The sequence below is a fragment of the Catharus ustulatus genome, chromosome 3, assembly GCF_009819885.2.
Source record: "Catharus ustulatus isolate bCatUst1 chromosome 3, bCatUst1.pri.v2, whole genome shotgun sequence".
Classification (NCBI taxonomy): Eukaryota; Metazoa; Chordata; class Aves; order Passeriformes; family Turdidae; genus Catharus; species Catharus ustulatus.
The window spans coordinates 87,153,806-87,169,994 of record NC_046223.1 but is presented as its reverse complement, the minus strand read 5'-3'; the positions used below and the strand labels follow the sequence as shown (position 1 = coordinate 87,169,994).

The 16,189-nt window shown below is 38.0% G+C and overlaps 1 protein-coding gene across 1 annotated transcript in view; it reads left to right on the top strand.

Annotated features, from left to right (window-relative positions):
- KCNQ5 (potassium voltage-gated channel subfamily Q member 5) overlaps window positions 1-16,189 on the top strand; it is a 278,870-nt gene that overhangs the window by 226,882 nt on the left and 35,799 nt on the right. The window contains exons 4-9 of the mRNA XM_033055747.1: window positions 1,288-1,463; window positions 1,895-2,020; window positions 8,772-8,882; window positions 10,751-10,846; window positions 14,046-14,140; window positions 15,678-15,704. Of these exons, the coding sequence (XP_032911638.1) occupies window positions 1,288-1,463; window positions 1,895-2,020; window positions 8,772-8,882; window positions 10,751-10,846; window positions 14,046-14,140; window positions 15,678-15,704 (631 nt within the window). The remainder of the gene's footprint in view (window positions 1-1,287; window positions 1,464-1,894; window positions 2,021-8,771; window positions 8,883-10,750; window positions 10,847-14,045; window positions 14,141-15,677; window positions 15,705-16,189) is intronic.

Genomic DNA, 16,189 nt, shown 5'->3' with positions numbered 1-16,189 from the left:
AAACAGGTTGTCTGCACCCTTGGAATCTTAAGAGGAGGCATCCATGGGTGAATTCAGAGAAACCCAGTATGTTTTTAGGCAAGGAGGGGTATTCAGACCTCATCTTCCTTTGGTGGCTGAGCAGAATGAACAAAGGCTATTTCCTGCTGACCTGCAGCAGGCTAAGGAAACATGCATGTAGGCACAGTCAGCATCTCTCACTGCTTTCCTATGGAGATGGGGGGCTTCACTTTCTGGGTCATTCTTGTAGGAGCTGAGCTAGGGACAAAATGTGTGTTTCTACCCAACACAAAAGAAGTAAAACTCATATCAACAAGAACTTGCTTTCAATTATTCACCAACAAACATGGATTTAGATTATCCTTGCAGAAAAACATACAAACAGTACAAAACCCTAAGATTAAAATCAGATATTTCTTACAAGGGCTTTTTAAACTTTTCAACTTTGCCAGGGAATTAATCATGAGGTGAGGAAAAGAGAGCTTGTTCTGTGCTTTTCTACTCCGTGCATAACAGCATGTCTACCCCAATCGTTGTAAAAGAGCACTATGCCTTCTCACAGCATCCGTGTGCCATCACTCTGCTGCTTCTCCTCCTCTCCCCTTAAATGCTGTTCTGGCTCTAAGGACAGCTGGCTGATCAGTTTGTGCACACCAAATTCGCTGTCACACTTTGCATCTGTGACCTGAAGAAATAAATCCTAACACTTGCTGAGCTTAAACTAACTTTCCAGGCTTCCAGATGAAGGAATGTTTCCTCCCTTCCAGGAAATGGTACATCAGTGGAGTTGTGTCCAGAAACTACATTCTTCAAACACACAGTATCTGTTCTCACAGGAAATTAGCACTGTGCTTGTAAGTCCAAATCTACCGGACTCTCACCTCTAGGCCTGCCCTATTTTTTTTTTTTACCTTAGTTTTCTTTTTAGTCCATGCACAGAAAAGTTGTTATGGAAAGATAGATAAAGGGGAAAGGTTCTAATCCATCTACTGATTTGTACAGTTTGCAACATCAGGTTTCAAACTCCTACATGAGGTTTCTTCAACACTGCTCTTTTTATCCATATGCTTTGAAAATTACTACCCTCACTTTTCATCCTGAAGACTCCTGAGGTAGTTTTTGACACCAGCCCTGATCTCACATCCCTGTCTCAAAAAGGAATCTCTGTCTTGGATTCCCACCCACTATAGGAATCTCTCTTTTGTTCTTCTCATTCAGCTCACATAAATTTATGCATTATTTACTGATACTTGGACATTAATGCTTTCTGTAATGTATTTCTTTCAGACATCATTGTTCTCATCGCTTCAATAGCAGTTGTTTCTGCAAAAACTCAAGGTAACATTTTTGCAACATCAGCACTGAGAAGTCTTCGTTTCCTACAGATCCTTCGTATGGTGCGCATGGACCGAAGAGGAGGCACTTGGAAATTATTAGGTTCTGTAGTTTATGCACATAGCAAGGTATGTAATCTAGACACTAATTTTGTCTGGTTGATATCTTCACTTGATGTGATTCAAGAGACCAAGGAAATAAGAATTTATCAGTTTTGAGCAGAATACCCAAAATTTTCCAAAGCAACATTAATTGCAATATGAACTAACACAGATATACCAGGCCATGTTTAATGCTAATTCTTTTTAGAGATCTGGAAAATGTTGTCCTTGATGTGCAGCTGTAATTTGTTATATGTTGTGGGCATTGCTGAAGCATCAGACCATAAAAGTAGATCTTGTCCACTTTCAGAGAAAATTTGCATCCATGGGGAAGCACTTGATTTATAACTGCACAAATGCCAAAAAACATGTATATAGATATTTTCGTTATGTCTTCTTGAAATATCATTCTATTCAGTTTATAAAATGGGAATTGATCTCTGCTCTCTTTTATCTAGGAATTAATCACAGCCTGGTACATAGGATTTTTAGTACTCATCTTTTCATCTTTCCTGGTTTATTTGGTGGAAAAAGATGCAAATACTGAATTCTCCACGTACGCAGATGCTCTCTGGTGGGGCACAGTAAGTACAGAAAAATAGCATGGACTCTTTAACCAGTAGGCTAAAGTGCTTGGAATTTCACCTGCTGAGGATTTTAACCTAGTGTGCTGTTCAGTGAATTGTTTTCACTGACAAAAAACTGGTTTGAGAAGCTTCACCCTTCAGCTGTACATTTGCACACCAACAGATTATTTCAGTCCATCCTGCAGAACAGCTGTTTGTGTTTCTGCTGCAAACAGGCCACTAAACCTTCATGAGAAGAACACATTGTACTCTTTAACCCATAGCCTTTAAGTAATATAGTTTGTAAAATGGACCACAAAGAGCTGTTTTGATACAAACCAGAGGGGTGTAAGTGGCAGTGCAGGAAGAGGAAAAGGTGTCATGAAAAAAGAAGGGAAAAAGGTCTTACATCAACTTTGGCATGAGAGTATCATCAGCGTCCTTAAAAAAATGTTGTTTCTCCTTCCCCTGTACATTGAGTAAAAAGACCAAGAATAAATATGTCAGGTCTGGTTCAGCAGTGTTATTTCTTACAGGTATAAAAGCCCAAATTTACTTGAGATCATGGTTAACTATCAAATCAATTGTTTTTCACTTTGTTGAAATCTGTGGGATCTAAGTACATGCCTGGCTGCTTTTCTGAAGGAGGATTATATTAATATGGTTAAAGAAACTAGGCTTTCAATGGACAACAAAAGGCTAGGTTTCAATTCTGATTTATTTTTTAATGGCATGATGTGTAGAGGTTCTTGCTTAAAAATGTCCTGTAGTGATCCAGACTTCACTGTGTGAGTTACTTAGGCAGCTTAAGAATTCTGCCCCTACAACAAAGCCTAAAGCAGTTATTGTCAGGCAGTATAAAACTGCTTTTCTTTTCCTTCTGATGCAATAGAACACACGCAGTGTGCTCTGACAGTGTCTGAGTAGTGAAATGATATCTGGCAGATCATTAATGCTGACAATAACATTGAGGACTCATTAGTCTCCTCGGAATAAGTGTGAGACCTGAGCCAGCCTCTGCCACCTTTCCTTATCAGAGGGATGCAAAAATGAAGCTTTCTCACCTCAGACCTTTTGCTGACAGGATTTCATCTAGATTTAGTAATATCTGCAGACTCAGAGCATACACACAGGAACTATGCAAAAGCCCTTTCCAGAATATAATAAATTATTGAAAATATTTGTAAGAGGTTTTGTCTGCATTTTGAGCTAAGGTCAAGGTCACTCACTATTATTAGGGGTAGTTAGTGTATCTGGAATTTGTTCATCTAAGGCAGAGTAATTTGTTGCATGTTTTCCCTAGAGACTATATTTCTATGTTATCACTGCACAAAATTGGGAACTTGGAAAAGCCAGACTTTGTAAGTATTATGTTTACATTTGCAAATATTCAGAAATATATTTTGATGAAACTTGTTGCTTTAGAGCATCAAGGCATATCACTGATAAAATATACATTTTATCCTGTAGTACAAACACACATAAAAAAATTATATTGGCTAATGTAATGAGAGAAGGTTTTGCATTCGGTTGCACCAATGTAGTTTATTTTGTTTCCCATTTCTTCAAAAGCTGAATTCTGGGTTTGCCTTAAAGCTTTCTAACCTTTCTGTATTGACATGGTTGTGAAGCATCTGGCATTGGATGCTGGTGTCCTCAGTGATGGGTACCCCAGCTCTGTCAGTCTGAAAACACCATTGCCCCTTTACGTGGTCCTGCAAGACACTCTCTTGTGGCTATGCATGTTCTTGGATCTTTTCAGATGTTTGATTTCCCAGGAAACAGTCTCTACCTCTCTGCAAGGCCCTGCATCCCTTAGCACTGCACAGGCAGGGAGTCTGGGCTGAGCAGAGGATTGGACCCACCTGCCAGCTGGAATGGGGAAATGTATGCACATGGAATGAGAAAGTTCCAGCAAACTCAGAGTTCCATTCTGGCATCTGACTGAGGCTCACACTAGATCAACATCCTTCTCCCTGAGCAGCTCTAGCAGCAGCAAAAGGACCTTTATTTTAGAATTTGCTTCCCCACTACCTGCTGACTGCTATTTTTTAAGGAAAAACCCTGCTAGGAAATAATCATGGTATAAAGTGGTGGTTAAAATATTTTGTACACTATGAAGAGAAAGTGCATGACTCAGAGGTTATATAAGTAGTGCCACTGAGAAAATCAGGAATCTTGTCTTGATTTCAGTAGGAAAACAAATTTTATTTTAAAACCCGAAAACAATATATATTGTATATTTCTATATATTTTCTTCTTTCCCCAGTGTATGACATGAATACGTTTAAGTTTTTAATGCACTTAAGCAAGTACAAAAAGTTACAGGAGATCAGTGTTCCCCCTTACCTGTTATCTTTTCCATTTTAATAATAGTATTTTTTTTTTTTTTTTTACAAAATGTAAAACAGTATGTGGGAAATGCATAATGTGCTTCTTAGTCATGGTTGTTTTTACTGCCAGATTAACCCACATGCTGGTTTTTGAAAAGGACGGACTGTATGACATGTTAAGGGAAATCAGTGCTTAATCTCATTGGTTTGTTTATTTGCAAAAGTTGTTCTGACTTAAACCACAGACTATCTACCAAACTAAATTTTGACATGGCAGAGGTACAAGAAAGAAAAGGCTGCACCGAAGTCAGGCACAAATAGTCACCCTAAATTCAATCTTTTTGAGGCACTTACACTTCTCCTTACAGGACCAGCACTAGTATGCCACAATTAACCCATCCATTAATTCAGATTATTTGAGGACTGCTATGGTTATTTGACTGACTCCATTTCTGAACCCCATATTTATATACAGAAATAAAAGGCAGGATATGGGATATGGCATCAAAATTTACATATGAATACTCCACTGTATTTGAAATTTCATGCTGTACTGTGCAACCTGCTATTGAATCATCATGTTAATATTACTACTGTGAATATTCTTGTGGCTGGGGTCTCCATAGTGTTGCCCAACAGATCAGCACACAATGGTGAGTGTTATATGAAGAGCTCAAGTTCAGAATTTGCTTTGGTAGAGAAGATAAATTAATTCATCATAGAGAAGAAAATAATAAAACTATATGGGAACAAAAGGTCAATTAAAAAGCCTAAGCATTTCAAAACCAAGCCATGCATGGTTTTCTGAGATATACTGATGTTAACTAGAACTGTGGATATGTACAGTGACATTTAGTTTGTACTTTAATTAGCTTTAGCTGCAAATGTAATGCAGCTGAAGTTTCTATCCCTTAATAAGTCTTTATTTTCTAGTAGTAACCAATAGTTACAGTTGGAAACAGAATGGCTCTGGCACTCCACAGTGACCTGTTAGTGAACAAAACATATTACAATCAATTACATTGTCACAATGACTAGCTCAAATTGGTTAACATTGACGAATTTTTTCCCATTTAATGTAATGATAGCATGAGCAAACTACATTTTTTTCATTTAAGTGATGTCAGGTAAAGATTCAAAAGGTAAGTACTGCTAGGAGAACATAAAATTACATCAGAAAGAAATATTAGGGTCCTATCTCATCTAACTGAAGTCATCTAAGTTATGTCATCACATTCATTATTATATTACCTCATTTATATTAGCATATTTATTAGCTCCAGCAATGAGATAATAGATGTTCTATCATCATTGTGAGTTTTGAGCCTGGCCAGATGACACTGCCTACTTTGGCTACTCTGTCCAGACCCCTCATTTATAGAAGTAACCAAAATGGAGTGGTTTGCATCTGGTGTAAAAGACAGGATTCAGTTAGCTCATTTAGCCCAGCTGCTCAACACACGCATACAGTACCATCAAAGATCTGTTGGACACTCTGCTGCCTCTCCTGTGGGTGGTCCCTCTTCAGACACCCTAGTATGTCTCTAGTGGTACTAGACTTTTTTTTTCAGACAAGCCCAAGTCCTACATTTTAGGATAGGATGAGTTACCTTTGAACTTTGGTCACTTCTCTCTTACCCATACAATGCTAGCTGTAACTTCTGTCTGCTTCTCACACGATTATCAGTGACGTCTAGAAATTTCTTATATTGTCATGTTCTCACATCCAGTTGTTTTTCACACTCTGCTCAGTTAATTTAATCTCAGCATTATGCCAGTCAGGGCCTGGCCAATGATTTAGTCGTTCACTAGCAGTACTTACAAAGATGCAGTGGATTAGTCCCAAACTTGACCCTGAAGTTGTCCAGAAAAATATTTTCTTACTTGAGTGGTATAAAAAGATCAAGCCCCTTTGCTCAGTGTTGACTAAGACAGTACAGCATGGTGCTGACACCTATACACCCCTGTAAAGACCATCCTGAGATAAAACAGCTCAAAATGAGCAAGAAGCCACTGATATTCTTAATCACAGACTGATACCATTAAGTCCTTAGTACCTAGAAGAATTGAGACAAAGGCTTTAATAGGGTCTTGTTATTTTCTTTGGAGAAATTCCAGAGATACTCTCTGTGTGACTGCTCCTGGTTTTGGATTGCTCTCAGATGTCAGGTCCCAAAGGTTCAAGTTTATCTCTGGCTTCTTTGGAATACAGTTCGGTGGCAATATCATTAATATGCAGATGACACTTGGTTCTGTTTCCCTCTCATCAGCCCAGACAGGAGATATCTCTGTACTTTCCAGCGACTGGCAGAGATAGAAAGCTGGATGGAAGCCAAGAAAGTGGGCTCATTCCAGAACTCCAAACTGCTTTGCAATAATTGGCCTGGAAACAAATTTTGAGGAACTTTTATTCAGGGATTCATTTGTTCAAGCGTTTCATTCCTCTTGGGCTCTTAATAGCCTCAAACTGTTCTGCAGTTGCCCTCTGATGTGAAGAGCTGTGATTGTCTTCTTCAGCAAACAAATCAATCCCCTCTGCCAGGCCAAGACCATGGCTGCACCAGCTCATCTCTGCCAGAAAAGAGAGAGTTGCATCTTCATGTTTATTCCTCCTTCTTACTCCATCTCAGTCTGTCGCTGCCTTGTGCAGGCTCTGGAGCTCTTTGGCACATCTGTGAGCTGACACAACGCAGCAGAAACAAACCCCACAGAAACGTGGATCATTTTCTGTCCCTTCCTGGGTGGCACTGGCTTTCCAAAGAGTCCAGAAAAGGCTCAGAAGAGGAGATAGGGCAGGGAAGGGAAGAGGAGTAAGGAAGAGTGAGACCTGATAGGCATGCAAGGTGGTGTGTCTGTGACCAGGCTAGTGTTACAAAACTTGAGACTTGATAACCACTTGAAATTTCAGCTGCAGCCTGAATTCATCTCTCTTTCTTAGTCTCTGTGGCTTTCTCAGAGTAAATTACACTCACAGCTTGTTCCCAACAATGGGAGCAATTAAAAGCACTGTTTACTATCTACAGAGTCCTAAATAGTTGAAATCTAATTACTTCCAAAAGACTTTCCTTCTTTTGTCCCGTGGTGACCCTGACATTAAATAGAATTGTTTTGGCCGCCTTGCCTAGGAATGAACTTTGAGGAAGCTGGAAGCAAAATAATGTCTCTAGAAGGCAATTTCCTGAAGAATCTGTTGCTGCCAGAATATTTGCTAAGCCTGAACTTGCCCACATTTGGTACACGATGTAAAATAATTCTCCATGCACATGCTCTCCCTAATAACAGGCCCAGAGTCCCTGGCATTCAGCCTACTGTTGTCTATCTTTGTCCTTTAACATCGTGTGCCATTGCCTGAGCACGCGCCCCGCAGCCTCCCAGCCAGCCCTTGGGAATCCTCTGCTCTCCACACCTCCTCCAGCCGCCTGCACCAGGCAGCTGCATGGGTCTGAGCTCTGGGAAAGCACACACACACACCTCTTCTGCCAGTCCTGTCCCCACATATGGCACTGGTGTGGCAAATAGCATGGAGGGCAATTCCTTGGCTCAGGGAAAGCCTTCAGACTCATCTTTTGCCTTCAAGATGCTCTCAGTGAACCCCAACCACGCACCAGTATCTCAGTGACGGCACTGCCCATGGCCAGTGGTCAATCAGCCCTCCCACCTGCACTCAAACCTGCCTCCCTTTTCTTTCTGACCTGTCTGAGGTAGGTCTGAGCTAACATGGTCCAACAGCCCGAGGTACCTCTGCATCTGCTGCTCCATGGTAACCTCTGGATCGTCACAACAGGAGTGATGTAGGTGTATCTGAGCCTGTCAGGAGGAAGGGAAAGGACCAGAAACTTCACTTAAAGTTCCTCCCAGCTTTTGATTAGTCTTTTTTGTGCTTCAGAAGATAATTCGCTTCAAATTGTACTGATGGGTTTGCAGAAAATCCAACTGCTTCTTGCAATTAATCTGACCTTATATCATCTTTAAGCATTTTTTCCCTCCTATATTTTTTCAGTTTTATCTCTGTGTAACTTATATTCCTTTAGTTAGATACATATGACATACAGTTATATTTTCCTGCAGAAAATAGATGAAACACCTTCACACCTATGGAAAATAACACTTTTTTTCTGCCCAATTTATATAATTTCTTACCATTTGCCTCAAATTTGAGATCAAGATAGTTTTTCATTATTTTTAAACTTATCATTTATTTAGGTGTTTTTCTCACATTTATTATTTATCTCAGTTTTATTTAGTCATCAACAGTATTACATTTTCACAGGAAAGTGTCAATGTTAGTATATTTATGTTCATTTTTTTAGAAACAGTTATATGTCTCAGATGTCTTGGATTAATTAGTGGGAATGTGCTTCATGCAATGTAAATAATCTGCAACTAATCTGTCATTGACTTCTGGTAAACCACGTTGCTCATTCATTTCTTTTTAGATCACATTGACAACCATTGGCTATGGAGACAAAACTCCTCTTACTTGGCTTGGAAGGTTGCTTTCTGCAGGATTTGCTCTACTTGGCATTTCTTTCTTTGCACTACCTGCTGTGAGTATGCCTACAAAATTAATAAAAAATAATAGAAACTCCCATAAGTCTTGCCACTTTCATGATACAAAAAGCTGAAGGAAGCTGTCTACATGTACATAACAGCACAACTGTTTAAGGTTTTTTGCTCTGCAACACTAGTGAAGTGCTATCCAAAATCCAAAGAAAAGGTTTGATGTCCTTGCTTTAGTTTTGAGAAGTTTGTCTGGCATGGACAGAACTGGGAAATAACCCTAAATTAGGTTACATACTATTGTGTAAAGTTGAAAAACCTTCCTTTTGTTTTGCAACTTATGTATTACTGGTTTTCTTTCAAATTTTTCCAAACAAAAATAAAAGCACATTTTATGTTTTTTTGACTTAGATTATAGTGAAAAAAATTAGGTATTTCTAATAGCCTTTTTTGTATGATTATGTTCAAGCTACCAACAGAGAGTAGTAGAAGGCCTTAAATCAACTAATAGTTAATGTTTTTGAATGCAAATTATTTTCTGTGAAAAATTGTAAATAAATATTGCAGTTTATTTTTGCTGTTTCTATCAATATTTAAGAGACTAATGGAAATGGGAATTATTTAATGACTAAAATATAGTGTAGCTTCAGAAATAAACTCATTTTTGTAAGTCAATTTCTTTTTTTTTAATTAGTTTTGAATAAACATGAAATGAGAAGTGGCATTTGTATTTCTTGCATTGTCTCCTGTGCAATGTCTTTTGATATTTTAATATTCATATACTTTACCTATAGATCATAATAAAACATGGATGTTATAATACTTCATTTGTTTTCAGCCATATAGATAAACCAAGATTAAAAATCAGCATTTGTCAACAGCATTAAATCATCTGGTGCACTGCATTTATTTCTTACTCTAGCTACAAGGAGTATTTCAGTATTTTTGACATACTATAAGGCATTATAATTATAACCCATTACCTGTTTGTGAATCCTTGACGTTCATTGACATCTACTGTAATTAATTTCTTTTGTCACCTAGTCACCACTAACAAGAAAGCTAGTCTTAGCAGCACTACAATGAAAAGATTAATACCCTCACATATTAAAGATGCCACAACTTTTGTTCCTCATGTCATATCTATGTACAGATACTAGTTTTTCCTCATAAATACTTCTGTGCTGAATCTGTCTGTAAAACAAGAGGGATGTGGGAAACTTTTGCACTTCTTATAGTATTTTATCCTAAGAATCAAGTGGAAATATTCTTCCTTATAATGCAGACATGTCCAGCAAAAGTATTACATTCCTTGCAAGTCAAGAAGGAAAGCATCCTCAGTTCTTGGATCTATTCAGTTAGAATCAAATTTATCTTACTCAAAGGTAAAAGGCTAAAAGGGGAGGTTTCATAATTAGCTTTTTCATAGCCTCTAGAATGAGCAATGGATATTATTTAATGGGAAAGATCAAGAAGAGATGCATTTTCTAACTTTTCTAAAATCAAAAGGTATAATATGTACTGCAGATGTGCACTTTGATGTCCATGTATATCTGGCATATCTGTCAGCTGGTCATTTCCTCATCAAGATCTTCTGAATATCCCTACTTGATTTCATAAATATTTATCTATCTCTTTGGCCTCTTTGGTCTTGGTAGTTGCAGGAATGTAGTGCAGCACAAACCCAGGCGATGGGTGGGAAGGGTGGTCATTGGTAGCACCACAGATGTTATGTAAGGAATCTCCTGCTTCACCAGGAAAAGGGGAATTACTTCTGTGCCTTCTGCTGTCATATACTGGTCATAAATATGTTATCTGAAGCAACCATATGGTGTAACCTCTTCACAAAATCTTTGTAATTGATGATGTATATTTGTTCAAAGACTACCTACACATTGATAAAATTATATTGCAGGGCATCCTTGGTTCAGGATTTGCACTGAAAGTGCAGGAACAGCATCGTCAGAAACACTTCGAGAAAAGAAGGAATCCAGCTGCAAGTCTAATTCAGGTAAATATGAAATCACCAAAAAGATAATCACAGATGACTTAAAGTACATTTTGAACAAGTCTTATTATTTCAGTTTGTAGAAATAATATTTAACAGATTGGCTAGTTTCATGAAATAGCTGCGTTCAGTGACTGCTATGTGTTGCAATAATTCTGTACAGAATCACAGATTCATTTAGGTTGGAAAAGACCTTTAAGATCATCAAGAAAAACTATACATAGCATTTCTGTGTGTAGTTTTTGTTCTTCTATCCATGTTAAAGAAACAGAGGCGAGGATGCCAAATTCATGCCTGCAGTCAGAAAGCTATTTGGAAAAAGAAAACTGATCCCTAGACAACCCAACTGACAGCCCAGCACTCTTGCCAATATTAAGCTACTTTTCATCTACTACAGGGTTTAGAGTATTTCAGTGAGTGATAAACTTGAAGATTAAAAGTGTCCTGCCCAGAGAATTGTTTTCATTATTAGTCAATTCAAAAGCTGGAAATGTAGGTACTAACAATTTCAAAATGTCTGAAATTATATGAAGTTGTTCTGACGTGAAAAAGTAGCATGTTTTGTCACAGGCTGCTGTTTTGCATTGGCTTTTTCCTGAACTTTCAGTCTTAGTCAAAACCGAGAAAATATTCTAAAGAATCATTTTGCACCAAGCTTTACTCTACTTGATACACTGAAAAAAAAGATGGAAAATATTCTCCTAGAGTCCTAGTTTATTTTCCTGGGATGCCAAGTGTTCTATGTGTACCATGTATGCTGGGTTTTATTTTTTAAATAATAAATCCAAATAAAGAATCTGAGCATGAATATGCTAGAGTTCCATGCTAAGTACAGATAGATGTCAGACTGTTTTGAAACATTCTGTTTTTCATTATTGCAGTTCAATTTTTATTAAATCTTAAATATTTCATATTAAATATTTGTTAGAATAATTAACAACAATAACTCCACTCCTTTTGTGTCTAGTTTGGAATGACAGTTTGTCATATTTTCTAACACATATATTCTAATCTACTTCTTCCAAGTTTGGTTGCCAGAGGAAACACATAATAGATTTAGGTTTTGGATATAGCTCTTATTATTTTTTGACAGCTCAACCAAAATATTGGTAAGTCAGCATGCTAAATAGGTTAAGAGTAGCTAGCTGCCTAGATTTTGGAGAGTGACTCTCAGTGGGCAAAAGGAAGTGTGAAAGGAAGACATTTGTTGTCTTGTTGATCCCATGATGAAGGCTGTTCAGCATTTACATGTTCATTTAGAGGTTCAACACTTTCAGTGATTCAGAAATTAATATAAAATTGCTGATAGAGATACTTGCTGAAGGCACAAGATCTGGCAGAATAAGAAATATGAGAACAGGCACATGGGAATAAAACCATGGATGATCTGGGTGACTTTTGGGGTGAAAGGATTGCTGCCTAATGTTTTAATACAACAAATACAAAACTTGATCTAGAAACTGAATCCAGATTATTACAAGATGCCTCTATCCCAGTATTAGTGAATTGGAAAAGGGTTTGATGAAGCATGAAAAATGAGAAGACTGGGAAAGAAGGGTCAAGAGCTTCATACAAGTTCCCAGTATGCCACTACACCTGGTTTTATTGAAGTCCTTAGATATACAACCATACACATGACAAGGAGAAGACTGATACTACCACTGTGTAGTGGTAGTAGTGTAGCTGGTGCTTATACTGATATGCTACATATCAGCTCAGTATCTACAGTTTGTAAGTGAGACGGGAATATTGGAGAAAGCAAATAAAACATTTGAAAAAATGGGTCAAGGACTGGAGAAAATTTCATGTTCATAAATGCAGGATGTGTCTGAACGGCATATCATTGGGTACTGTAACAGTGCCCAGGGTTTTTTTAATTGTCTCTAGCTTATCAGCGTAACGTCTATTTTCTAACCAGTTATGCTGTAGAATTAATCTATGCAAACTCATCAGATAGACTGTTTGTTAGAGCCTTTACCTGGCCTAAAGATAGCTGTAGAAAAGTAAAATGTTTCATATGGATATACTTTTCTCAATTTCTTTAGCTTATAAGAAATATTTAGTGTGAGAATTATTTGAACACAGAAGCTCAGAGAGGAAGTCTTGGAACCTACTGGACCATTTAATGTAGCAAACAGAAACATAACAAGTAACTCTGGCTATAAGCCAAAACCAAAGAGTTTCAAATTAAAAATAATGCAGAAAATTTTGACAACAAGAATGATCAACCAATGAAGCAATTTTCAAAGTGAGTAACAGGTTCTCCATCTGTTAATGAAGACTGGATATGTTTCTGGGAGATACACAGTAGGAAAACACAGGGTATTAGATTCCATACAAGAGTACCTAGATGACATTTAATGGTTGACAATATACAGGAAGCACAGATGCTCAGCTAGTACAAATTAATATAGTTATGCTGACATCAGGGAACATGTCCCAGCTTGTAGTACCAAGGCTTGTCTTACTATCTACATGCACTATAAATCTAAACAATGGATACATTTTCAATTCTATGCTTTGGCCGCTCACCTTTGAAATTATTAATTTTCTGTTTTTAAACATTTAACAGTGTTTCAAACCACAGAAAATGCTTCTCTTTTTCTTCTAAGTGCTTTTTGTCTGGTTTTCATTATGATTTCCAGAATGTATTATGACAATTTCTTTACGTCAAACTGCAAGTTTGTGTGGGTGTCCTCTATAGACCTGTCACAAATAAATCACTGCAATGCTTTTCTACACTTTTATGTGCTGAATATCTTCTGGTGCTTTCATGGAGCCAGTAACTCCTATCTTAGTGCATAAGGTGTACTGGGATTCACAAATTTTTCATAGGTTTGTACTGGTATTTCCTGAATCAGCCTAACCGAGCCCATCCTGGTCTGAGCAAAATCCCCTCACTCTATAGTCAGTGTGGTGGCATTGTCACTTCATTTTCTTGGTTCCTTTGTGCTTTTCTATTGTTTCCCCACACCAGGCTTCCTGGCGGTTTTATTCTACCGACGCCAGCCGAACAAACGTGGCAGCCACCTGGCGATATTATGAAAGTATTCTTCCTCCCCTCAGGCATGTATCAGTGCTATGAATGATAAGAGAAAGATACGACTTGTATTGGTTACTAATCTGCTTTTCAATTTTTTGTTTCATCCCCTACTCCCTCTTGCCTTGTTTTTTCTTTTTTTACCATATATCCTGCACGTAGTGTGTATGGCGTAGTTATGCTGCTGATGAGAAATCGGTTTCTATTGCTACCTGGAAGCCTCATTTGAAGGCCTTGCATACCTGCAGCCCTACAAAGTAGGTACAAATATGGCAGCTGTTGCTGTCTTTGATGTTTGCTCAAGCTTATAGAGAGCTAGTATTTGTCTGTTTCGTCTTGGCTTGTTGTCTTAAGTCCTCTCAAGTCTTCTCATTAAAAATTTCAACTAATAAGTCAGATCAATATCATGTAGGAGCCCAGGAAGAAATACAAATCATTGCTATTTATCTTAGAAATGCACAGGCATTAGAAACAGTTTCCCAACAACCCACTCATGCATCACAGTTAATGATTCACCTTGTTCCAAATTATCCTTAAGGAGAAAAATATTAAGTTTAATGCAGAGCTTGTTCTTTGGTTCAGTGGTACGTTTACGCCTGTGCCTGTGGATAAGGCTGCAGCTGCAGATCTACCTTTCCAAAGAAAGAGTGCCTTGTGGTATTTTGCAGGTGAATGCACTGGAGAATTTGCTCCTTTTTGTCATGACTTCTGATATATTCAGTATTTCCTCAGGACAAACTATATATGCAATCATACATACAGACAGTGGAAGATGACTCAAAAGACCTGTTGCCACAGTTTGGCAGACAGGAAATATTTGATATCCTAGTTTGGGTGAGAATTCGCAGAGCACTGGCAGCCCAAGACTTTTCAGTAATTCAGTAAAAGGTTTAGCAGAAGGCAGAAAGTTGATTGATTCAATACGGGGCACAGATCAGGAAGTAAAAGACACTTGATAAAGATCAAAAAGAGAGTGCTAAGAGCCTTATGGGAAAGCTCTGATAAGCATCTTAACTGTTGTTAATTGCAGACAGTGCAAGAGAATTAGTGGTTTCTCTCAAAGCTGGGTGACGAACATCCATATGACAGTAAAAAGGTAATTGTGTGCCAAAAAGCTCAGCCAAAAAGAAGTTTGGCTGGGTATCCAAAGCTGATCTTTGAATTTCAAAGAGTTGACAAGAACAGAGCCGTAAGTAATCCATTACCATAACTGTAATTCCAAAGTGCTCCTCGATAAAAGGAGCTTTTAGATTAAAAGTTACATGAAGTATTGATATTTTACATATACAAACAGGTTGAAAGCAACATTAGTATAAATGGATGGATAGAAAATTACATAAATAATGAAGCTGTATCCCACATAAAATATTCTAAAACATGACTGTGCCTCAAAAGTGCATCTACTTCTTATTTTAAATAAGCATATTGCTGTGCTATCCTAAAATTGAACCTTTTTATTTACCAGAAATAACTTACCTAATAAGAAACTACAGCTTTCTGTTATATATGTGTCTGCAATGCATTTTGCCTAAGTGCTTTGCCAACTCAGTCTGCAGTGGTATGTACTAAGCATGTTATGCATGTGTTAAAAAACGTGAAAAGTTTCTTTTCCAGAAGCATTGTAGTTATGAGTCTTGCTTGAATGTTTTTGTGGTTGCGATGTAATGTGTGTGTTGTACACCAATTAACATACCCATTTACGTTTATCGTACATATAACATCATTTGTAACTAAGTAATGTGATTACTATCGGCATAACAAGTATGTTTTTCCCTCCCACTCCCTGACCTGAAGAAAAGAACAAGGGGAATCTTCTAGCAGGTTTGTAGCTTCTTTTATTTCTTTTATCTGTGAAATTGCTGCTTCCTAATGGCTTTTAGATGTCTTGGGTTCTGCACAGTAGGTTCAATGAACTGCAACTGTTGATGGATGATAATCACAAATTGGATTTTTTTTAACCTCATACGCTGCTGAAATTTGCTTCTTTGTCCCAGTTTTTCTAGGGGAAAAAATAGGCTATTTTTAACACATCTAACATGCTGTAGCATTGAGGAGGTCAGTTTGAACCGTGGCAGAGCAGCCAGTGGACCAGCCTCCCCAGACCCAGCTCCTGGGCAAGGACATGGCCCCAGCTTCTGATGTAAAATCAATGCAGGAATTGCAGTGGAAGTTACAGACATAGTTTAATTTGGTGATGTGAAGAAGCCCACCAGCCCTCCATTGCAGGGAGGACCCCTTGATGGGGCTGGCTGGATGTCACCGTTGCCCTGCAGGAGCATCCTCAAGGCTTCCTCAGTGCCATGTGT